General features: G+C 40.3%; 1 protein-coding gene and 1 long non-coding RNA gene across 3 annotated transcripts; both read left to right on the top strand.

The window, feature by feature from the left end:
• The first annotated feature begins 241 nt into the window (after positions 1-241).
• On the top strand, positions 242-11,095 carry LOC136766426 (uncharacterized). 2 transcript variants are annotated; one of them, XR_010821739.1, is made up of 10 exons: positions 303-403; positions 492-586; positions 3,641-3,724; positions 4,089-4,141; positions 4,319-4,354; positions 6,083-6,319; positions 6,938-6,976; positions 7,383-7,406; positions 8,186-8,281; positions 8,639-11,095. It is a non-coding gene; the product is annotated as an uncharacterized LOC136766426 (long non-coding RNA). The 2 variants fall into 2 exon arrangements; XR_010821738.1 differs by having other exon boundaries at positions 242-586.
• Positions 11,096-11,262: 167 nt separating this feature from the next.
• On the top strand, positions 11,263-22,562 carry rpia (ribose 5-phosphate isomerase A (ribose 5-phosphate epimerase)). The gene is made up of 9 exons (XM_066719856.1): positions 11,263-11,529; positions 13,196-13,256; positions 13,536-13,591; positions 14,181-14,240; positions 16,033-16,097; positions 16,430-16,498; positions 19,179-19,320; positions 20,661-20,760; positions 20,971-22,562. Exons 1-9 carry the CDS (start codon positions 11,329-11,331, stop codon positions 21,066-21,068), a joined length of 852 nt encoding a protein of 283 aa, XP_066575953.1. The 5' UTR covers positions 11,263-11,328; the 3' UTR covers positions 21,069-22,562.
• Positions 22,563-24,501: the final 1,939 nt, after the last annotated feature.

The raw sequence follows: 24,501 nt of genomic DNA, 5'->3' as shown, positions 1-24,501 counted from the left end.
TCTGCACACCTATGTAGATATTCCATTACAAATCAGCCATTTCCAGCTACAATAGTCATTTACAATATTAACAATGTCTACACTGTATTTCTGATCAATTTGATGTAATAATGGACAAAAAAAATGCTTTTCTTTCGAAAACAAGGACATTTCTATGTGACCCCAAACTTTTGAACGGTAGTGTATAACATTCAAATTCATACTTAATTTAAATCTCATAGATCCAGAATTTCAGGCTGTCTATATATTCATATTATCTGATACCGCCTCGGATGATGTAATACTTTTCATACACAATTGACTCAGGGATAACTTCCTGTTATATAGGGCATGTTCCTGTGCGGAAGCATGTGATTTAATATTTTTATCGTAACAACGATCAATAGTAAACTTTCTAAATTAGGTAAGTTTCTGTTATCATTGTTTAATATCAGTTTCATGTGTTTATACATATTTTCAAAGGGATTCCCCTTTTTTGTAATTTCTTCAAGGTCAATCTGACTTCTTCAGGAAGTTTAAACCAGTGTGGAGTGGAAAGTAAACAACGACATTTTTTTCTCTGAAAGCTGGAAACGCTTTTCACAAGGTACAGTGAAGATGTTCTGATAAAACGAATGGGTTTCGTTTGCATTTGTTGTCATCAACTAATCAAATTGTTTAATTTGAATAAACATCACATGGGATAGGAGCTATATATGTCAGCAGTGAATACATTTGACTTCTCATTTATTCAATAAATGCATGATTTGGGAAAATAATTACCATTCTGCAATAACTGCAATGCCTTTTAGATTAAATAGTTTAATTAAATGGTTTGCTTTTGTTAAATGTTGAAGAAATAAAGCTAAAACATTACTTACATTTTAATATACTGTAATTTGTATTATATTGGATATGAGAACACTGTATGACCACAGTTTTTCAACAGCAAAATTAATGACTGAGAGGAAAGGGTACTTAACTGCTTGTTTTGCCTGTATACTTTTATTATGTCCATGTTTATGTGTGCATGTCCTGGCATGTACAGAGCAGTAACAATTTATAAATGTTTCTGTGTGCAGTGTGGAATGATTGTTGCTCACACGTGGAGCCTGCAGCCTGGGAGTAGTCATAGTATGAGTGTTTATTTATTAATGAGGGCTTTTGAATATTAATATTAAAAAACACAATTTCCACCTCTCTGGCCTGATTTGCAGTTGGTAGGATTTTAAATCAAGCTGTACATGTCTGTTAATATGTCTTAGCAGTGCTTGACTGTGCAATGTGAAGGGAATGGTAATGATCCATACTTTGGAATGGTGGCAGGACAACAGGATCTCAGAAGGTTGGCACTGAGGTCGTAAACACCAAAAAGAAAGATATTGCTTTTTGAGGTGCTGTTGGTGGGACACTATGTTAGCTCTCTCCCTTCCAAACCATACATTTTAAGCCACATCCACATTGTTGGAATACGAGGCAGTTTCTTTCTAAAGAGATTATCTGAGGTCCTGTCTGCGGTATCGCTGTGACTGACTAAATATCCCAGGGCACTTTTTGCAAAGGCAGGAGATACAGTGAGGGAAAAAAGTATTTGATCCCCTGCTGATTTTGTACGTTTGCCCACTGACAAAGAAATGATCAGTCTATAATTTTAATGGTAGGTGTATTTTAACAGTAAGAGACAGAATTACAGCAAAAAAATCCAGAAAAACACATTTCAAAAAAGTTATAAATTGATTTGCATGTTAATGAGGGAAATAAGTATTTGATCCCCTATCAATCAGCAAGATTTCTGGCTCCCAGGTGTCTTTTATACAGGTAACGAGCTGAGATTAGGATCACTCTCTTAAAGGGAGTGCTCCTAATCTCAGCTCGTTACCTGTATACAAGACACCTGTCCACAGAAGCAATCAATCAATCAGATTCCAAACTCTCCACCATGGCCAAGACCAAAGAGCTGTCCAAGGATGTCAGGGACAAGATTGTAGACCTACACAAGGCTGGAATGGGCTACAAGACCATCACCAAGCAGCTTGGTGAGAAGGTGACCACAGTTGGTGCGATTATTCGCAAATGGAAGAATCACAAAATAACTGTCAGTCTCCCTCGGTCTGGGGCTCCATGCAAGATCTCACCTCGTGGAGTTTCAATGATCATGAGAACAGTGAGGAATCAGCCCAGAACTACACGGGAAGATCTTGTTAATGATCTCAAGGCAGCTGGGACCATAGTCACCAAGTGAACAATTGGTAACACACTACGCCATGAAGGACTGAAATCCTGCAGTGCCCGCAAGGTCCCCCTGCTCAAGAAAGCACATGTACAGGCCCGTCTGAAGTTTGCCAACATCTGAATGATTCAGAGGAGAACTGGGTGAAAGTGTTGTGGTCAGATGAGACCAAAATCGAGCTCTTTGGCATCAACTCAACTCGCCGTGTTTGGAGGAGGAGGAATGACCCCAAGAACACCATCCCCACCGTCAAACATGGAGGTGGAAACATTATGCTTTGGGGGTGTTTTTCTGCTAAGGGGACAGGACAACTGCACCGCATCAAAGGGACGATGGACGGGGCCATGTACCCTCAAATCTTGGGTGAGAACCTCCTTCCCTCAGCCAGGGCATTGAAAATGGGTCGTGGATGGGTATTCCAGCATGACAATAACCCAAAACACACAGCCAAGGCAACAAAGGAGTGGCTCAAGAAGAAGCACATTAAGGTCCTGGAGTGGCCTAGCCAGTCTCCAGACCTTAATCCCATATAAAATCTGTGGAGGGAGCTGAAGGTTCGAGTTGCCAAACATCAGCCTCGAAACCTTAATGACTTGGAGAGGATCTGCAAAGAGGAGTGGGACAGAATCCCTCCTGAGATGTGTGCAAACCTGGTGGCCAACTACAAGAAACGTCTGACCTCTGTGATTGCCAACAAGGGTTTTGCCACCAAGTACTAAGTGGAAGGGGTCAAATACTTATTTCCCTCATTAACATGCAAATCAATGTATAACTTTTTTGAAATGCGTTTTTTTTCTGCATTTTGTTGTTGTTATTCTGTCTCTCACTGTTAAAATACACCCACCATTAAAATTATAGAATGATAATTTCTTTGTCAGTGGGCAAACGTACAAAATCAGCAGGGGATCAAATACTTTTTTCCCCCACTGTATTAACCCTGGGGTAATTAAAAACTGATTATCAATCTTTAAGCATGTCTTAAATCATCCCACTATAATTAAGGCTATAGTCTGTTTCTTGCAGTAACACCTATAGTGTGTAATTGTTGGTTCATCCCACAGTTATAGGTAAAGTGCTTTGAGATTCTTGTTGTTCCTGAATGGTACTCTGTGGTGATTGTTGATTTGTAAATTACTGTTGCTTGCTATTTTTGAGATTACCACAGAGCTCAGAGCTGGTTCTGACCCCTCTCAGACACTCCACAGACTCTTCATTCGATAGATGCCTATAGAGATTCTGAGGAGCATTTAGATATATAAAACTACAGAATGATGCATTGTGGGATCATATGTCAAAAAGGAAGACACCGGAAATTATTGCTTATAGTATTATTATTTTTTGTAATATTAAGCATATTTAAGAAATGTACTATTTTATCTTGATAACAACAATAGGAATTATGTAATTTCCCCCCCCGGCAAAAAAAAAAAGGACGTCAGACAAATATATTCTTGGCGGGAAAGAAACTGGTGCAGATTTCCAAGAAAGTCCTCCAGGCTTCTGCATTCCATTTCTGTGAGTTTCATTTCCTTAATCTGAGACACCATTTGTAATGGTTTTATTTAATTTTCACAGGAAATACATTGTATGATGTTTTGTTTTTTTTGTACACTTAAGCGATTTTGAGGTCAGCCAAGATTCACAACTGATAAAGTCTTGATGTTTCCATTACGTGAGTTAGAACAAACGTGGAAAAGAAACACACTTTCTTCGCTGTAATACATTTGATTGCATCAGGGTTTTTTAGACCAAATATCAGTTTCAGGATTTGAAATACTTATTAAACAAGGAATTATAAATAATTGTAATTTACACATTTTATGAGTTGATGCACAACCATGTGTTAATCGTAGGCCTCTGGTGTTGTTTCCACTGACAGATACATGATGACATGTATGCTGCTCATCTCTGTGGTATTTCTCTTGTCACGTTGTAAGTAATCATTTTCATTCTCTTAATACAAAAAATTTCAAGAAAATGTTTAATCTTAAGGGAAATTAACTTCAAGATGGAACATCAAAAAGTATGTAATATAATCCTGCTCCAGAATTTTTCTGTTTTCAGAATCAAAATATTTGTATATATTTATGTATGTAATTATTTTTGCAGCTGTCGAAATGGCTACACCTGTACGATCACTGACAGGTAAGAATGGTCTGTCATAGTGAGACTCACCAGCAATAACTGGTGTCAGTGTCCTGTTTTCCAGTCAAACCACTAGACCCCTGCCCTCCTCGGCTGTGGAAACAAATATAGGCTTTAAACAAGACAAAAGCTTGATTAACATCATGTAATTATTGTAAAAATAATAAACCATTATAAGAACTTAAAAATAGCTGTCACTATAATTATATCAATTTTTCCTGTTTATAGAGTCCATACAAAATAGACTAGACATTAGCCTCAAATCCACATAGAAGAACAAGATTGACTGAATGGTCCCCACAACCCATTTTATATTCTGGATAACATGAATCCATCAGCAAGTAATTTAAGTTTGTATATCATATATATACACTCACCTAAAGGATTATTAGGAACACCTGTTCAATTTCTCATTAATGCAATTATCTAACCAACCAATCACATGGCAGTTGCTTCAATGCATTTAGGGGTGTGGTCCTGGTCAAGACAATCTCCTGAACTCCAAACTGAATGTCTGAATTTGAAAGAAAGGTGATTTAAGCAATTTTGAGCGTGGCATGGTTGTTGGTGCCAGACGGGCCGGTCTGAGTATTTCACAATCTGCTCAGTTACTGGGATTTTCACGCACAACCATTTCTAGGGTTTACAAAGAATGGTGTGAAAAGGGAAAAACATCCAGTATGCGGCAGTCCTGTGGGCGAAAATGCCTTGTTGATGCTAGAGGTCAGAGGAGAATGGGCCGACTGATTCAAGCTGATAGAAGAGCAACTTTGACTGAAATAACCAGTCGTTACAACTGAGGTATGCAGCAAAGCATTTGAGAAGCCACAACACGTACAACCTTGAGGCGGATGGGCTACAACAGCAGAAGACCCCACCGGGTACCACTCATCTCCACTACAATTAGGAAAAAGAGGCTACAATTTGCACAAGCTCACCAAAATTGGACAGTTGAAGACTGGAAAAATGTTGCCTGGTCTGATGAGTCTCGATTTCTGTTGAGACATTCAGATGGTAGAGTCAGAATTTGGCGTAAACAGAATGAGAACATGGATCCATCATGCCTTGTTACCACTGTGCAGGCTGGTGGTGGTGGTGTAATGGTGTGGGGGATGTTTTCTTGGCACACTTTAGGCCCCTTAGTGCCAATTGGGCATCGTTTAAATGCCACGGCCTACCTGAGCATTGTTTCTGACCATATCCATCCCTTTATGACCACCATGTACCCATCCTCTGATGGCTACTTCCAGCAGGATAATGCACCATGTCACAAAGGTCCAATCATTTCAAATTGGTTTCTTGAACATGACAATGAGTTCACTGTACTAAACTGGCCCCCACAGTCACCAGATCTCAACCCAATAGAGCATCTTTGGGATGTGGTGGAACGGGAGCTTCGTGCCCTGGATGTGCATCCCACAAATCTCCATCAACTGCAAGATGCTATCCTATCAATATGGGCCAACATTTCTAAAGAATGCTTTCAGCACCTTGTTGAATCAATGCCACGTAGAATTAAGGCAGTTCTGAAGGCGAAAGGGGGTCAAACACAGTATTAGTATGGTGTTCCTAATTATCCTTTAGGTGAGTGTATATTGGCCTGAGTAGAACACGTTATCCTAACAGAGTTCATAACATACAACATATATTTCACATAGCTTACTATATATTTCTGGAGTAGATCTTAACATGTTTATATATTTTTTAATTATTTTACTGTTTCTTTAGTTTGTGCAGGGGAAAATGCAAACTATACGGTCCCTACGCATTCTAGCATCAGAGTTTATAAAAGAGTTGATGATCTTCTGATTTGCTACTCACTTCCTGGGGACAATGTCCATTGTGAAGATGGTTATGCACTGAACAACACTTCCTTTGTGATCAAGGCCGTAAACAAGTTTCATAATGGCATATATGACACTGAACTTGATGACAGATCCATAACACTCCATCTTGAAGTTACTAGTAAGTTAATTTTATTATAATTCTACATGTTAATTACCTGTATTTCCCAAATGTGTGACATCTGTATTACTGAAAATTCAGTGACAAGGGGCATTCACTCCACGGCCTCTAGGGCAGGTGGGTCCCTGTGCTGTAATACTGAAGAGAGTACAATTGGTCTGCCATTTGTCCAGCTCAGTAAATCACTCTGCTGTGTGTGTGTGTGTGTGTGTGTGTATCGTCACAAACACACAGAATCTTGAATACCTCAACTCACCAGAACAGATCAGAGCAGTAAGAGGCTCACAGTACACCAACTGTCACACATTTTAGTGATTTTAATGAAAAACTGCAGTAATCCAATGGCCAGCATTTAAAGTTGATCATCTATCTAAAATAAGACATCTAACCTTGAGGAAGGATAATCAATCATTTAGGTAAAGCTTTTATTTTTTATTTTTACTTTTACTTATTGAATAAACTGTTCTTCTACAACTCTCGTTGTTATATGTAATGGGTTTGAGAAATATTTGCACTAGAACTCCCAGGTTCTTCATATTCCTATTATTTCCTTTTATATTTAATGAGGATTACAACTAACTCTAGTAAACTGTATTGAAAGTCTTTTGCTTGTTTCAGATTGTTCAGTATCAACCAGAGAAAAGCCTGAAAACAAAGGTAATGCATACAATTTTAAACAATACTACTACTACTATTACTACTAACACTATGTAACTCATTTTTACAGTATAATCGTAAATCTCTACTCGCTTCTAAATCTTTTGTAGTTATTTTTGTATGACTTTAGTATAAATACATGTTAATTTGGATTCATATGTTTTTTTTTCTGACTTTATGTGAACGAAAAGACACAAATTCACCCGTTTTCTCATTGGAAACAGGTACATTTCAAAATATCACTGTCCTGGTCGCAAAAACAAAGTTTTGGGGAATAAAATAGATTTTCTTTACTATAGAGGCATAAGCAATTAGGAAATAACACTTACTACCCATAAAAAAAAGAAAAAAAAATGTTACACGGTGTAATAACACTTTTTTTTTTTTTTTTTTTTTACTTTTGCAGGTCATATAAATGAGAATGGAGTTGGTGAGTCTTATAGTTAGCTTCAGTGAAAACTTAATTATTTTCTTCTGATAGTTGTTTCAGTCTCACTTAAATCTCCCCAAATTGTCTTTTAGATTTGACCGTCAAGTTTATTATTTAAATTTCATAATTCAAATGAGGTGATATACCTGTTCGAGGTCTTTTTGAACTTTATCCAATAAAGGAAAATCGAGTACATATTAGACTGTAATGGCTTTATATACACAACAGCGCCACCTTGTGGACAAAAAGCGGAGCAATGCGCGACATTTGTGATTTTATTTTGGCATCTTTGTAACTTTCTTGAAAAACGTATAATAATGAAGAAGAAAAGAATAGTGTTGGAAGATGCAATGTATGTTTAATAATTTAAGATCTTTATAAAACATCAGATAGTTTACTATCACAGTGGTGTGCTCAGTGTAGTTATTATATGCTTTTAAAAATGTACATTTACAAAATACATGATATGCAGTTGGCATGTTTGTGGTATGTTATAGTAATGGTGGCGTTCTGGTCTGGATAACATTTTTTAAACTGTAAGCGTAGTACATAGTATAGATATCACTGGCACTGTTTTATATTGTAGGTACTGGTGTGTACACTTCACAAGGAGAGTACACTATAAAAGACCCTGATTGGTTAGACCTGTTTAATGATTCTGTGGGTGTAATTGGATCTTAATAGACACAGATCACAGTGGCCTGAATTCCCCCACTGTCAATTACAGATATTGTGTTCTCCAGTTCCCACACAGTGCGTTTACAAGTGTTTTGTTCCAGCTGCCCTGGGTCCTTCTGCTTTGCCTCGGCTCCTGGCTGCTGTGCTGGTACTGCGGACTGCTGGGTATCTGTAGACAGGGTTGGCACATTGTCTGGGTAAGTGTGTCTGACAGTGTACACTACAGCTTCCACAGAATCTCTATTTTGGATATTTAATCCCCTAGCAACTTGACACTGATGGGTGCATAACTGAGTGCCACAAAAAGTATATACATTATAAGGGATTATATAAGCCTCCTTCCCTGTAGAGATATTGATTGAAGCATCAAGTGTAAAACGCAGTCTGACAAAGTATGCACATGAGCACTTTGAGACGTTAAATATATACTAAAATAAATCTAAAATGCATGTATTAACCACACAGACAACTGTCCTTCTGTGCTATGCAATGCATGCAGTGAAAGCCTACATTAACACAACTTTTAATGTATGTTCCCCGTGCGTGTGCAATAGGGTGAAGTGTCACAGTGTCTGCGTGAAGAATCGTCACAAGAGAAGACTGCAGCCTCCTTTTTGCTTAATGCGTTTTTCTCATTACTAATCTCGACTTGGTCCCTCATTAGTTTTATAGTCAATGTGTGATGTGGGGTACAATGTTAAACAGCCTTAATGAAGTATATTGTTAAATAATTAGGGTAACTAGCCTGTGAATAGTTCTGCCGAGGACAGTGGATATGGGAGTGAAGAAGGGGGTGGGCATGTGATGACACAGTGTATCTCTCACTCTTTCCCCAGCTGTGGCAGGTGAGGGATGCTGACAGACAGAGTCTTTACGATCTCTACATTCTCTGTTGTTACAGACACAGCACACAGTTTTAATCAGAATAAGTCGTGGTTGTGGAAGCCACACTTAAAGCTCGCCGACTCTCCTGAGTCTGAATTTCATTTTCATCACTCTGTAAATTGACACAATCACAGATCTAATTCTGCTGGGTTTAGATCCTATTCTGACACAGATTAAAGAAGTGCCATGGGCATAGACTACATGGCCAAAGGTATGTGGACACCCCTTCTAATTAGTGAATTCGTCTCTTTCAGCCACACCCATTGCTGACAGGTGTATTAAATCAAGCACACAGCCGTGCAATCTCCATAGACAAACATTGGCATTAGAATGGGCCCCACTAAAGAGCTCAGTGACTTTCAATTTTGTGCCCTGCTAGAGCTGCCCCGGTCAACTAAAGGTCTGTAATTGTGAAGTGGAAACGGCTGGTAGCAACAACAGCTCAGCTGCAAAGTGGTAATCCACACAAGCTCGGAGAATGGGACCACCGAGTGCTGAAGCCTACAAATCATCTGTCCTCAGCTGTAACAATAATTTCTGGGCTCCAAACTGCCTCTGGAAGCAGTTTTGTTGAGATCGGTGTAGAAGAAGTTGACTGGCCTGCACAGAGCCCTGACCTCAACCCCATCCCACCTTTGGGATGAACTGGAACGCCGACTGTGACCCAGGGCTGGTCGCCCAACATCAGTGCCCGACCTCACTAATGCTCTTGTGGCTGAATGGAAGCAAATCCCCGCAGCAATGTTCCAACATCTAGTGGAAAACCTTCCCAGAAGAGTGGAGGCTGTTATAGCAGCAAAGAGGCGACCAACTCCATATTAATGCCCCTGATTTTGGAATGAGGTGTTCGATGAGCAGGTGTCCACACTTTTGGCCAAGTAGTGTGTAACTGATGAAACTTTGTATTGTATACATAAGCAAACACACACATATATATGCATCTAGAATAAAATATACACTGGCTGTCACAATGACGGGATTAAATCGACAATATTACTCAAGTACAAAGTGCAAAAGATGTGTGTGTTAAAAAAAGGGTGGCCCTTTTTAGCTCTCACAGCTGCACAATAGGGATTACATCACAGAAGTGTTATAGCAGTGTGACTGTTGTTCTTCATTCAGTCAGATTGTCAATTTTGTCCCATTTGGTTTCAAACCAGTATATCTTTATTATACTTTATTGACTTTAAATAATTAATTCATTTATAATGTTTAAGTAACAGAAAACTATACAAAAGTGATGGTAGTACACTGGGATTTGGGATTTTCCCGGTTAAACATCTCAACAGACTGCTTGGCTGCTTCATCATCATCATAATAATAATAATAATAATAATAATAATAATAATAATAATATAAGGCGAGACATATCTGGGAGACCGTTAAACTACCACCTATCAACTATCTCTTGTTCATCAGGTCTACCCGGTGAATTTTTTAATTCAAATTGTCTTTATCAACACTAAGTGCAATGACTCCTGGACTCTGGGCAGCATGGTTGTGACCTCAGCCTGCCACTGGCTAGCCCTTCTGTATCTATCTGCACTGCTTGCACGGGTGTAGATAAACATAAGATAATCTTTTGTGCAGTGTATGCATAAGAGGTGAGAACACTGTGGTGTTGCGCAGCACTATATTACACCGTTAGACCTTCCCTCTGAATCACACCCATCTCCAGCACTATGACCTCTGACTTTGGGGAGAAACATGCTGCTGCAATATTGCCTACACATCAAAAAAGGGGCCTCAGTTTCTGAGCTTTAAACCACAAGAAGAAATGTTGCCTACACCCATGAGCTTAAAAGCAGGCCGAAGCCATTTTAGAGTACATCGGACTCTGAACCATTCTGGGTCTACGAGCTGGTCATCTGTACAGGCAGTCAGAGCCTGACTAGACTTGTCTATGTGTTATTTACAAGCAGTGTAGCTCTGTGGTATCCAACCATCTGATCTGTCTGCTTTGCTTGCTTAAACTAAAATAAACTAAGATTATCTTGATATAAAAAGAGGTCCACACCTGTTCTTGCCTCATCAATGTGGAAGCAAAGTGGCATCCTTTCTCTTTTTATTATCATATAGTGTGTATTTTTATTTTAACCTGTAATAAAGTCTTCTCCGGCACTGTAGATCTGTTGTTGTGCACTCATTTATTTCCAGCACCACATTTTCCTGCTGTAAATATTTAAAAACAGCTGTGTTTTTAAGTCCAGTTGTTTGAAGAGCTACACCGTGGGATGCTGGGAAATGTATTTCGCACTGAACTACAATTCCCATCAACCCCCTGGTGTTGGTAGACACAACAGCGATTTTTGCCAGACTTCCTGGAGTGGCGGAGGCCAGCGCGGTAAGGGGCCGGGCTATGAGGCTTCAAAGTGGGATCTGCGTTACCCTCTCAGCCGGATATTTTGGCGCAGCTGTGCGTGGGAGGCAGGGATTGTCTTGTGTTAACAGACTCGGTGAGAGACACGTGTTTTTCGGTCGACGCTGCAGCAGCGGGGCGGCCATGGCAGAAGAGGCGAAGAAACGGGCAGGCTATGCCGCGGTGGACAATCATGTGCAGGTAAGGAGAGATCATTAGTGAGGAGAGCCTGCGCCGCCGGGCTGCGCTCTTCACACCGCCAGTGCTGACAGGGTTTCATCCTATTGCAGTGGTTGTGCTTCAGTGCGATGCCCGGGTACAGTAGCGCGCTGTTCTTGCTGTGATCCGAGGAAATCCTGCGCAGAAGCCGCTGGTTCGTGCCTCTGACCCGGCTAGCCGGCTGAACGCTTTCCCGCGGCGCTGATGTCCGCAGTCGAGCGCGGATCTGCGCGGCTCCACCAATGGCCTCAGCGGGATTCTGCAGATCTGCGCAGATCTGCGCCACTCGAACGCAACCGCTACTCTGTCCCCACAGCATGCGGCGCTTGCGACTGCGCAATGAAGTAGCGCTCTGGTGCATCTCGAGTGCGTGGCCAGGGTGCAGCTTGTTAGTTGTGATGTTTTCTTCCTCTTTTTCCCGGCTCTCTGAGGATGGTCACTTTGCATTGTATGATCGCGTAACTAGTATTACTTTCCCGTCTTAAATAGCATCCTTAAGCCACTTTGTTCTGTTACTAGGATAATTGAGCGGTTAAACGCACAGTGAGCTCTTAAGCGTGTGCGCGGCGCAGATGTACAGCCTAATGAACTGTGTAAATGAGCTTTGTGTTTTCTTATTCAATAAAATAATACACATAATGCAATAGATTCTGCTCGTAGCTGCGGGGATGTGTGTTACTGACTCCCAGGGCCCGTGGGTCAGTGCGTGTGCAGCGTCAGCGAAGAGGGCCACTGAGTCAGAGGGGCCACATGGGTTAAAGTGAAAAGTCCAGGCAGAGACAATCCCTAAAGCACTGTACTGTTATGGTTTTTGAACATGTGTAAAAATGTACCCAAAATATCGTTATTGATTTCATTAGTCTGTGATTAATTTCCAGCTGGTTAATACTATAATAAACATGATAAAACACATACAGAAAAATGTTTCTCAATGTTACTTGAAAGCAATACAGCAATGCTGTTTAGTGGTGGTGCAACATCTGTTTTGAAATATAACTAATTAAATTAGTTCCTTTTTGAATGGGGAATTAGGCATACATAGCTATGCAGTTTGAGTGAGATTTGTATCAAACCCAGAATCTTCACTTGTAGACAGTGTTATTGCACAACACTATGTGTATATCCTCTAAAATATGTTTTCACTTCTCTACTTACTGTCTATTAAACTGGTATTTTCCACTGCCATTTTCCATGGGAACGGTTTATACTGGTGATGTTTCCCACCTGACCTTTTTGAAGCGATCAAATCTAAAATAGAGATATTGACACTTCTGTGAGAAATTACAGATTGCTTTAAATAATTTTCAGAGTGGAAGAGGACACTTGGTAGAATCCTATTTATAAAATTAAAGCATGTAAAAAAAAAAAAAAAGTTGAATAATAATGCAAAATCTTCATCCTCCCTTCATATTTTCATAGAAACACACCTCAAGATCAGCTCATATTGAGGTTCTGTACTGAATGCTGCCAATGTTTTAACAAGCTATAATTCCTCAGGTTCATTTTAATAGACTGTAGTCACATTACCTCAAAAGCAAGATCAATGTTACTATTAAAATGGGATTAGCTATGTAGAAAGTTGAGCCCAGGTCAAGAGTCAGCCCCAGTAGTGTGTTAATACTTGATTTAATTTGTTATGAATCCACAGAACAACCAGGCTGTAGGAGTGGGCAGCGGCTCCACTATTGTTTATGCTGTGGACAGACTCGGTGAGTTACTTTTCCTGCTCTCTCTCTGTGATGCTGCCTGTCTGTCTGTTCGGTATGTTCCAGCAGTATGGTCTTGGCACTCTACTACATGTACTGTGTTCTAACAGTGTTGACCTCTTTGGTCAATTGAAAAGTACTGCTCACTCAAAGTACATTCACTTGCATAGTCTTTATCATTTACATCTCCCGTTGGGTTGGTTGACTGTGATGGGAAATTTTCCATCTGGAAACTTGTGGAAATCGGGTGAAAGAGGGTGTTGGTTTCTGTGTGTCTTTCAGCGGAGAGAGTGCGACAAGAGAAGCTGAACATAGTGTGTGTCCCCACGTCTTTCCAGGTCAGTGTCTGTCTGTCTGCATCCACGAAACAAGCCAGTGTCAGAGATTAAGGAATGATCGAGCAATGTGACTTGCATTGAAATATTTGTGAAGTAATTCTCTTCATGCTTTGTTTCTGTACCCTTGTACCCCCTTATCATGATGTTGTGATGACCTTTACAACTGGGAGGGCAGGCAGAGAATTCTGTTTATTGACCCAGCTGTGGTGTTCACACAGCATTACACAATTGCTCTAGGTCGGATTTTACATTTGTACGAATGAAAACCTACTTCTGAGAATTGTTGAGGTAAAAAAGCTGACCACTCTTAGGACCTTGTTGTTAGGGTCCGGCTGTGCTCTGCTTTATGGAACTAATCCTGCTTTTCAGTCCAGTTTCCAAATTAATATCCATTCCATATTACCAACTCACTTTTAAGGCACAGGCTTTATTTACCAAACATGTAGAACCTATTGGCAAATTTATAACAAATTCATTATATATGCAGGATTTACGTGATGGGAAAATTGTTTTTGTCATTCATTTAGAAAAACAGCAAGTGACCTCTCTGGTGTTTGTCTCACTGTGAATTCTCTCTCCTCTTTCTCAGGCTCGCCAGCTGATTCTGCAGCATGGTCTCACGCTGACTGACCTCGACAGACACCCGGAGGTATGCAACCCTTCTGTTATGAAGCAAAACACTGAAACTTTTTCAGCTGCATGTTGCCAATGGGTACATTTCATAAAGTGGGAGATGGATCTAATGAAGTCAGAATAACTATAATTGTGATAATCCTGAATTTGAAAGTACAGACAGCCACCTAACCAAGCGTATCTCAAGTAAGGCGAGTATAAGTGCAATGTTTGAAGAAACTGTTATTTTGTCCTGACGTGAGTGGAATAATTAGGCCAATCTTACTCTTTAGGTTAAATATTTTTACGATCCCAGAGAGTCTGCTTTAAAAACGGGCTAGGTAGTTTGCAATTAAGTTCTTCTGTGAGATTAGGAAAATACACATTTAGATTTTTAACCCTTAAGCATATCTTTTGAATTGCCACTGGATTTTGTGTGGAGGTCAAAAAGCAAGGCAAAGTATTCTGTGGATCAAAAAGTTTAAACAAAATTGCTGTGTTCATGTCCAGTCATCAGGTCTTTGTGTAATTTACCTTGTAATCCTCTTTTGGGGAGTCATTTTTGCTTTAAAAGTCCCTATGGCCTGTCCTCTAATTTGTATGTGTTGTGAGAGCAGGCTTAGAATTTTGTGATTTTAGGGGCAAGGCCACTTGGCCTTAAGGAGGGGCCCAATTTGCAAGGGCACCATGGCCTTCAGCCCAGGCACCAAGGCCATTAAGCTAAATATCATTTAATTTGCTTTGGAATCCAAAACACACTATATTCTGTTAAGAAAAACAGTAGCAATTACTGTAAAAGAGGGAATTAAGAAAATGTGTATGTCCTCCTCATGCCTTAGTAACTAATGACAAAAGTGGCTAAGAATTCATAATTGGTGGACATAGCCACTCTCCTCCTACCTTCTACCAACATGTGTGTGTGTGTGTCAGGGTTGGTACAGTGGCAAAAAAGTTGTTCAACCATATTATTAATAATATAATAAGAACCATCAATTAAAGCTGACAGTCTGTCCTTTAACCCTGGCTATAGTCCTTGAATAATTTCAAATCTAAAGTTCTATTTGTCAGTGAGTGTCCTGTTAAAAAATTGGACAATTTACTCCAGTAGTACTGCCTTCAGTGCATCGAGTTCATACGCATTGTGACAGGCTAGTTTTTGAAATGAAAACAAATAAAACCGGGAGTACAGAACAATAAGGTCCTTTCTGGTGTTTTATTTTGGATTTTCAGCAAACGTGCAATAAGAGAAATTAAACACAATAGGCATATTGTCCACTGATAATTTACCATAGAAAAAAAATCTGTACTCACTCAAACTTATTCTCACTCTAACTTTGTCTTTGTTGGTAAAACACATAATAAACTGGTAATGGCTAGAGATGTAAATACTAGTTATTTAACTGTAATAAACATTTATTTTGTGTTCAGTATTATTTATTTAATATATAATGTTACTGTTTAACATGAAAAAAGTTATTTTAAAGTTGTTTTTTTGTTAGCTAACAATGTTACCGAAATTCAAAGACGTGCTGTTCCCCGCTGTGTTGGACTCGGAGCTGCTGCTTTGACCAAAAAGAACTGGCCAATCAGGATTGAGATCCTACCGCCTGCAGTGACCGGTGCTCTGGGGCCCGGTCAGAGCGCAGCGATTGGCCAGAGCAGCGTGATTTTCATTGGCAGCCAGCCAGGAGAATTACATTTTGGCCGCAAGAAATACATTTTGGAGCGGGGCATTACGGCCACACAAAGGCAATTCGATCCCTGTGTGAGAGACAGTGGCCAGTGTTGTTGGTGTGAGCTGTGAGATGGTGACTGCCTATTTTCCACAGCTGGACGTGGCCATCGATGGGGCAGACGAGGTCGACTCTGAGCTCAACCTCATCAAGGGTGGCGGGTGAGAGAGACTCTCGCTGTGTTTAAACTCTGGCAACTATAGCTGTCATTTCTGACCAGTCACCACTGCAGTTTATGTAACTTGACATGGTCATTTTCAGTTTAGCTATTCTTTAATTAAATAGTTATGTTCCAGGTTTATTCCTTAAAAGAGAAGTTTAGATTATGAACTAGAGGCCATGGAAAAGCTGCAAATTCCAGTAACTCACAAATGCAAGCAAGATTGTATTATGTGTTTCATGTAGATTAAAGATGTGTTTGACATTGTGCAAACTATTCTTCAATAGATTTTTCACTAAATCATTAAATATTTGTTTTCCCCTTGGACTGCAGGGGCTGTTTAACTCAGGAGAAGGTTGTTGCCGGTTGTGCCAAGTGCTTCATTGTCATTGCAGACTACAGGTCAGTGTTTGTACAGTATAGTTCAGCGAAGAATATAAGAGCAGTGTCTTCTGGGTCCAACCAGGTGCCCAGTAACTTAACAGATGAATGCAGAGGTTCCCACACTGTAGGGCGTGCCCGTGTTGCACGTGTAAAAATTCAAGACCAGAAACACAATCCACGAGGGGATCCAACAACCGTTCATTGCTGCCCCGCTGAAATCGGATAGACTGATTTATTTTGCATCGACCCATCTCTGTGGAACTTTTTCAACACTTTCATACATTTAAAAACAAACTACAGTCATGACTCAAGAGGGGAAATGGCTCTTGTTTATTGGTTTATTCCATATACGGTAATGGCCAATCAGAATATAGGACTGTAGCGTATTGGTGGTTTCAAACCAAAATGCACAGCAGTGTATGTGTGGTGATAATTACAGTAACATAACTGCATAATCTTAAACTTGCAGGTCCAAAATATAGTAATGGGAAAGGAGCTCCCCAGGAATCTGTGCTGCAATGTTTTGGAAAAGCATTAACAAAAAATAAAACGGCATTAATCAAAAAATGTTATTGATGAGTTTGAGCAGTTCATCAACCGCAAGTGAGGCAGACAGTGAAAAGATGTCCATGAAGTTCCTGGCCAAATATCTGGAATTCAGAGGTGTGGGAAGAAAATAATCAACTTTATACTTCCCTTGATTGTACAGATGGTAGGCTAATCTTGCACGGGGGATGCACACAGATAGTTTTGGGCAAATGCATGAGATTTTAGTGACAAGGTGTGACATGGAGCCTCGATGTGTGAGACTTGAGAACTATGCAAGTAGCTAAATAGAGTGAAACCCCATTCACACTGAAACAATTGCTGGCATATTGTTGCCGGCAACGTGTCTGTGTGAATGTAGCCGGAATTTGATTGCTGGCAAATTCAGTGTCAAGTCCTTGCTAATTGACGCAGTGCATCAGCTAACTGATGCAACGAATCAGAATATGGTTGCATTTGTGCATCCACAACACAAAGGTTAAGCCACCTTTTGATCAAGAGCTTGTGACCGTAACAAGAAACGGACCGGGTTGTTAGAAATGGCGGAGGTTGAAAAAAATAGTCGCAGCAATTCTGCATGTTATTGATGAACCCACAGGTTGGCGTATGGAATGCTAACTATTGTCACACATGTCAGAAGTTATGTAATCATACAAAATATATTATCGCTATACAGGCAAACGTGTTACCCCCTCACACTACGTTTGTTTCAAACAAAATCGGTTCGGTTCATTTGCTTTGAAACAATGTATCGTGTGCTTGCCATTCTTACTTGCCTTGTGTACAAACTGCTCATTTTGTAACTCGGGTTTGTTTTTGTGATTCACTTCCATGTTTTCTCAGGACTCCGATCATATTACAATAAGTGAGTTCGGCTCCTTTTGTATTAATGACACACCGGATATTTACATTTTACAGGATTAATGCATATAAGAAATGGCAGCATAACTCATACAATAACAAATACATATGACTAGGTGTTTACTGTATATTTCCTATACATGTGTGTAATTTGTAAATTTAATTATGCTTTGAACTGTACTGTAGTTTTGCACTTTGTATTCTTATTTGTAAGTCGCCCTGGATAAGGGTGTCTGCCAATAAATAAATAATAATAATGACGGCAATAAAGTTATTACGTGTAGTCTAACACATTTGACTATTTCCGATACAACCAAATAATACACGCGTGCATTCACGTTGTGCACAATGTACGCAGATCTGACCAGCAAAGCAATTCATTTTCAAAATTGAATGACAGTCTGAATAGTGACGCATCCAACTGTCTATTTAAACGCACTGTATGCAGTTATACAGAACACAACAATAGGCTACTATATTTGTGAATATTATAATCAGTGTTGCACTGCTTAATGGTGATTGTTTTGCCTATATAAAAATATACAATAACACAGTAGTGTGACTTCTCCTAAAGATCCATCTCGGAGTATTTTACTGCTTCTGCCATATCTTTTAATGGGGAAATGATCACACTTGTACAGACATGTCCGGAGTGCCGGTCTGGGTCTGCTCTCCGGATCCACAGGCTTCTGTAGCGTCTCGTCCCCTGGGCCACAGCACTCTTGCTGGCAGTGTGTTTTCTGTGTGAATGCATCCTTGCCTGCAATTTTCCGGCATTCAAACCCAGTGTGAATGGGGGGCAACGGAGGGAAAAGCAGACAAACGTTGCCGGCAATTTGCCGGCATTTCAGTGTGAATGGGGCTTGAGAATAGGTCGATGCATAGAGAGATTCTGGTATTGCCAATGTAAAAGGACAAATAATAGTGTGAAAAGTTAAATGCAAGTGACTGTTAAAGTGTATTCATCTTTGAGCGTTGGGGCGCCAGCCAAAAAGTTTAGGAACCTCTGGATTAATGAATAATTTAAATACTTCTGCTACAAATTGTTACAGGGAGTGTGCCTTGACTCAAACATCTAAGCCATGAAGGAACCCTTCAAATGATTTACATGTGTATTTGATGAAATATCTAGCTTAATTAATTAATTGAGAGCCCCAGTTGGCACAAAAAGCAGAAGATACTGCAGCCCTTCCCAACACGTTTTGGTGTGTGTTGTTGTGGCCGGTGTGCACCTGGCTCGGGTTGCTGTGTTCTGGCTCTGACTGCTTTCCCTTCTCTGTCCTCTCCTCAGGAAGGACTCCAAGGCCCTCGGGCAGCAGTGGAAGAAGGGCGTGCCCATTGAGGTCATCCCCATGGCTTACGTGCCCGTTGCCAGGGCGATCGAGCGGCGGTTTGGGGGGGCGGCGGAGCTGCGCATGGCCGTCAGCAAAGCGGTGAGACCCAGCATGAGGGAGCAAAGTACAGAGCAGTTTAGATTTCCGCATCAGGCAGGACCTGACACTAACACTCGGAGGTCCAGTCTTTGATGGATACCATCTGGGACGTACTGTTTATTGGATCAAATTTATATTTCGGTTCAGTCACTATTTGTTTCATTACTGCCTTCGGTGCTACTTGCCAGCCATACAGTTCCTCTTGTCTTCCCCTGCTGCCCTCACTGACCCTTTGCTTCTGGTTTCATCACTCTGTGGCAGCGCTGAACTTTGTGCTAGGAAGCTGTGTGTGTGTCCTCATGTGTCCCAGTTCTAATTCCCCCTTCTGAAACTGTTACAGTGATTTTAACCTTTATTTAATATAGCATGATTAATGTGATAAATACTCAGTGCAAATGTAACTAAGCGTGATAAGGAATCCTCTTAGGAAACAATGCTTAATACAATATTTATTTTATTATTGCATTATTTAGAGATTGGTTACAGAGACGAGATCTCCCTGCTACTGCTTTGGAGCCCAGGGTGGTATAAGATGGTCCTTTTATATAGATCACATGTCAGAAGATGAAACCAATAAAATCCCCTGACAAGTTTAAATGTGTTCATGCTTAAAAAGTCTTAACAAATATAATAGATAATGCATTAATGCTTGTCATGTTTAGTGTTTCCAGCCCGGGGACCCGGGGCACCGAAAATGTCTCAACCCCACAAGCCCGGGTTTGGCATCGGTATAAAATGGGGTGGATGGGGGGAAACATTGCACAGCGCAATAGCGGACTCTTGTATACTTTAGTGTATTTTTTCATTCGTTGAGAAGATTGATGTTCATTCAGTAACCTGTCGGCAAAACATACAATATAATTGAGCACTGTTGCAAAATACGAGGAGTTCAAGAAAAATGTTTGGATCCAAGCTCGGTTTGGTTCTGCTTCCTACAAGAAGTAAACGGCCAATCTGCCAAATGCAAAAAGTATCCAGACAAGGTATTGCAAACAGCTGGGGGCGCTACGAGGTCTCTTCAGTTTATACAAATGATCAATACATAATAACTATGAGAATTAATTAATAATAAGCTTAGTGTTTTTATTTTCTTATTTTTGTTTCCATTTTGCTTATTTTTCCTATTTGTATGCCTGTAAAATAATAATGTCATCAAGCCCAGGTGCCCCGGGGGCCACGGATTTATACATTTTAAACTCCAAAAACCTGGGCCTGGAATTTTCTCCCGGTTTTGGAAACGCTAGTCATGATCTAATAACGTCCTTGTTGTTTGTTGAGGACTCCACTGTAGGTAAAGGGGTGTGTGCTTGTGTTGCTGATTTTGTGTTTCGTTACCCCAGGGCCCAGTGGTGACTGATAACAGTAACTTCATCTTGGACTGGAAGTTTGAGAAGGTGCAGAACTGGAAGGAGGTGAATACTGCAATCAAAATGATCCCAGGTACTGCTGGCCCCTATCTTTTCTGCTTTTATGCTAATGAGTGAAGTGTGTTTACCGTAAAGACTCCAGAAGGAATGTGTGCCAAGCTTTCTGAGCTTATCTGGTTTGATTTGGAAAGAAAACTAATTCTGCAAACTTTCCCAGTTAAAGGTAGTATGTATGCCTTTGTGAGATTGTGCTGAGTGCTGTTATCTGACATGCCTTGTGCAGGTGTGGTGGAGACGGGGTTGTTCATCAGCATGGCAGAGCGGGTGTATTTTGGCATGGAGGACGGCACTGTGACCACGAGAGACTGTCCACAGCACTGAGGGTCAGCTGGCCAGCCGGACACCCAACGCCCCTTCCTCGATCTTCACACGCATGCCACTCACCTCAAGTGCCCCTCCCTGAACCAGTCTTCCAGTCCTCCGGCACCAGCGAATGGGCCTCCGCCTTTTGATTCGCTCAGGCAGTATCCTGAAGGGAAGGTTTTTAGATGGTAGCCAACTCTTCCAAGTGGCCTTGATCTCCCATTTCTGTCAGTGGCTTTCCTGTAAAGTTGTCTCCATGCCATCTTGCATCGCATCCTATCTTCTTAGGAGGAAGGCTGGGGGATATCGTGCCTGTTCGGTAATGGACAGTCATACCCAATTCACACCGAAGTTGCCTTAATCTGCAGTTTTCAGAGGACCAATTTAGCCAGCCCTCCACACTTAGGTTTGGGGGTCCTGTCATGTGCTGTTGTACCAAGAAGTTGGTGACACCTCTTTCTTTGTCATGCTTGGTTTACCTAATCTCAGCCGTCTCTTTACGTGTATTCACAGCTGCTGATACTGTCACCTGTGCGTTCTCTGTACTGGAAAGTGGAAAGTTACATTTACATCCACATGCGTAGTATTGTCGTCCATGGATATCGTTAACTCCAGTTTTTCAGTGAGCATGCAGAAGACCGAGACACTCAATCTGCGTATTCTGTCTGCAGTCTGAGCAGCCAGTGTATCGTGGTTTCTGGTGCGCGCCGGCGGCGTTAAACTGCAGAGTAGCGCTTCTGTCAATTTTTACTTTTAGTGATTCTGTATTGAAAGATGCGTATCATCAGTGATATCACATGTACACTTCTCATGTTTTCCCTTTTTTGGTTATTAATCATGAATATCTGTGAAATACTTCAGTGTTCCTGCAGCAAAGGGTTGAGATTTTCTACAGCACACACTTTTAAATCAGAAAATAATTGCATTTTAATATTACATCTCACCTCTCAATATCAATTGTAATTTCAAGAGCTTTCCTTTTTTTGTCAAGTAATTTGAATTCCTAAAAATTCCTGCATTGAATTAAAGAAAATGTCTCTGAAGCCAAAAGTTTAGTTAATCTGCCTTGCTTTAATCTGAACAAAGTATTCATCTGTTTTTCTTACTACTACTAATGTGTTCTGTGCCTGAAAGGATAGTACGAGATCTATTCGTAAAACCTGAAAGATGTTAAGACCCACATGATTACAAGCTCTCACAAAGTCTTACGGCTGATCCGTTGCAAATCATTTATTTTATAAACCAAAAGTACCTCTTAATTTGCCTGTCAGTCTGTAGCAAGGCTGAATGATGAGATTATATTGGGTTCATTGCCCAAGCACTAAATTACCAAACTGGCATGGGTTTTGTTATTGTACCACCACACTGTGAACTCGTTTCACAAGATTTATGGTTACAAGTTTGCTTTATACTTGTAAGTGTAAAGCAGATAAATCTATTGTTGTCAAAGTAGTGTCACTTACCATATTCTATACTAAACCGCACTCTACAATAAATGACTGCAGACTTTGATGCTTTCTTTTATCATTTGTTCTTCTTTAAGGGACCGATTTCTTCCTCTACTACATCTCGGATAGATGGATTAATTAGGCTAATACATTTAACCTTTTTCAAAATAATATATATATTGTTCTGTATTTTTAGCTATGCAAGACCCTTCCACAATTACGAATTACATTCAATTAGAAATGGTAATCACACATTGTAACTTGACAAAAAGGCTAAGTTACAGATGATATTGTCTTCCAAAGCATTCCAGATAGCATAATACCCCCATTAGTCTCCAAGTTTAAACCAGGAGATCCCAAATCAAAGCCACTACAGGTTGAGAATTAGCTCGAAAGCATTAAGGTTGTCACTACAATTTCAAGTTTGTTTCAGGTTCACATGAGGCCCAATGAACACCATTCCTTTCGAAAGAGCCCATAAGCAGCTGTGACTCCTAATAGAGACACAAAACGTAACAATCAAACCGCAGTTTCTGGTAGTATAGCCTTGTGCATCATGCAGGGCCTAATGTTGATGTTTACCCCAGTGACTGCTATTAATATCGGTATTAATACTGGGGACTAGCCTTGTACTGGCTACGGAGCCCGGAGCCATAGCAGAGCTGGAGCTGGCAGTCCTGGAGCCGGAGCGCAGCTGCACTCCAGCTATTAGTACATAATACATTATTTTTTATTAATTGTAATTATATGACCCCTTCACTTTCTCACTCTCTTCAATAAGTGATTCTATAATCTCAGGGCACATCTCTCCTGAACCCACTTCCAAAAGAAGTAAAGTCCATTTTAACTAATGTTTTAAGTATTTCCAAATTATTTTATTACAACCAAATTCTTCATCTGCCTAAATTAATCTAATTTTATAGTCATCTGTTACCTGAAATGTCCTGACTAGTTTGTCCTTAAGTTAGTTGCCAGGGAGTTAAGGTCACATGTTGGAGTCATGCCCCCTGCACTTTGTTTGCCACTTTTGAGATAGTGATACTGATAACATTTTTAACAACATATCCAATAGATTACAATACTTAAAATAACCGGACATCTTCCAAAAATACTGGACAAGGTCAAAATACATACACTACATGGCCACAAGTATGTGGACACCTGCTCGTCAAACATCTAATTTCAAAATCATGGGCATTAATATGGAGTTGGTCCCCCCTTTGATACAATAACAGCCTCCAGATCAATAACAGATCAAAACTGAACATTTCCATAATGTAAAAGTGAAAAATATGATCTGCATTTTTTTTCTAAATGAATTACAAATACAAAACAGAAAATAATTTAATGCATAAGTACACATCTGGACACAGCAATGCTTGCCCATTCTTCTTTGCACAATTTCTCAAGCTGCATCAAGTTGGATGGGGACCTTTGGTGAACAGCAATGTTCAACTCTTTCCACATATTCTCAATTGGATTGAGGTCCAGGCTTTGACCTGTTTATTTTAAGCCACTCCAGTGTGGCTTTGGCTGTATGTTTGGGGTCATTGTCCTGTTGGAAGATGAATCTTCTCCCAAGTCCCAGGTCTCTTGCAGACTTCAGCAGGTTTTCTTATAGGATTTCTCTGTACTTTGCTGCATCCATTTTGCATAATGCTGTCACCACCATGCTTCACAGTAGGGATGGTGTTCTCAGGATGATGTGAGGTGTTAGGCTTGCGTCAAATGTAGCGCTTAGCGTTGAGACCAAAAAGCTCTATTTTGGTCTCATCAGACCATAGAATCTTCCTCTACTTGGTCTCAGAGTCTCCCACATGCCCTATCCACTAATTAGAAGGGGTGTCCACATACTGTTGGCCATGTAGTGTACAAATACCGGACAGACTGCTAAAACACAGGCCAGCTGGCAACCCTAATTGCCACATGTTTGAATGTTTAAACAGATTTTTGTTATTAATATTTTGGTTTTGTTAAACAGTTATTTACATAAAGGAAGTAAA

Source organism: Amia ocellicauda, chromosome 13, assembly GCF_036373705.1.
Source record: "Amia ocellicauda isolate fAmiCal2 chromosome 13, fAmiCal2.hap1, whole genome shotgun sequence".
Lineage (NCBI taxonomy): Eukaryota > Metazoa > Chordata > Actinopteri > Amiiformes > Amiidae > Amia > Amia ocellicauda.
This window is presented reverse-complemented; position numbering and strand designations above follow the sequence as displayed.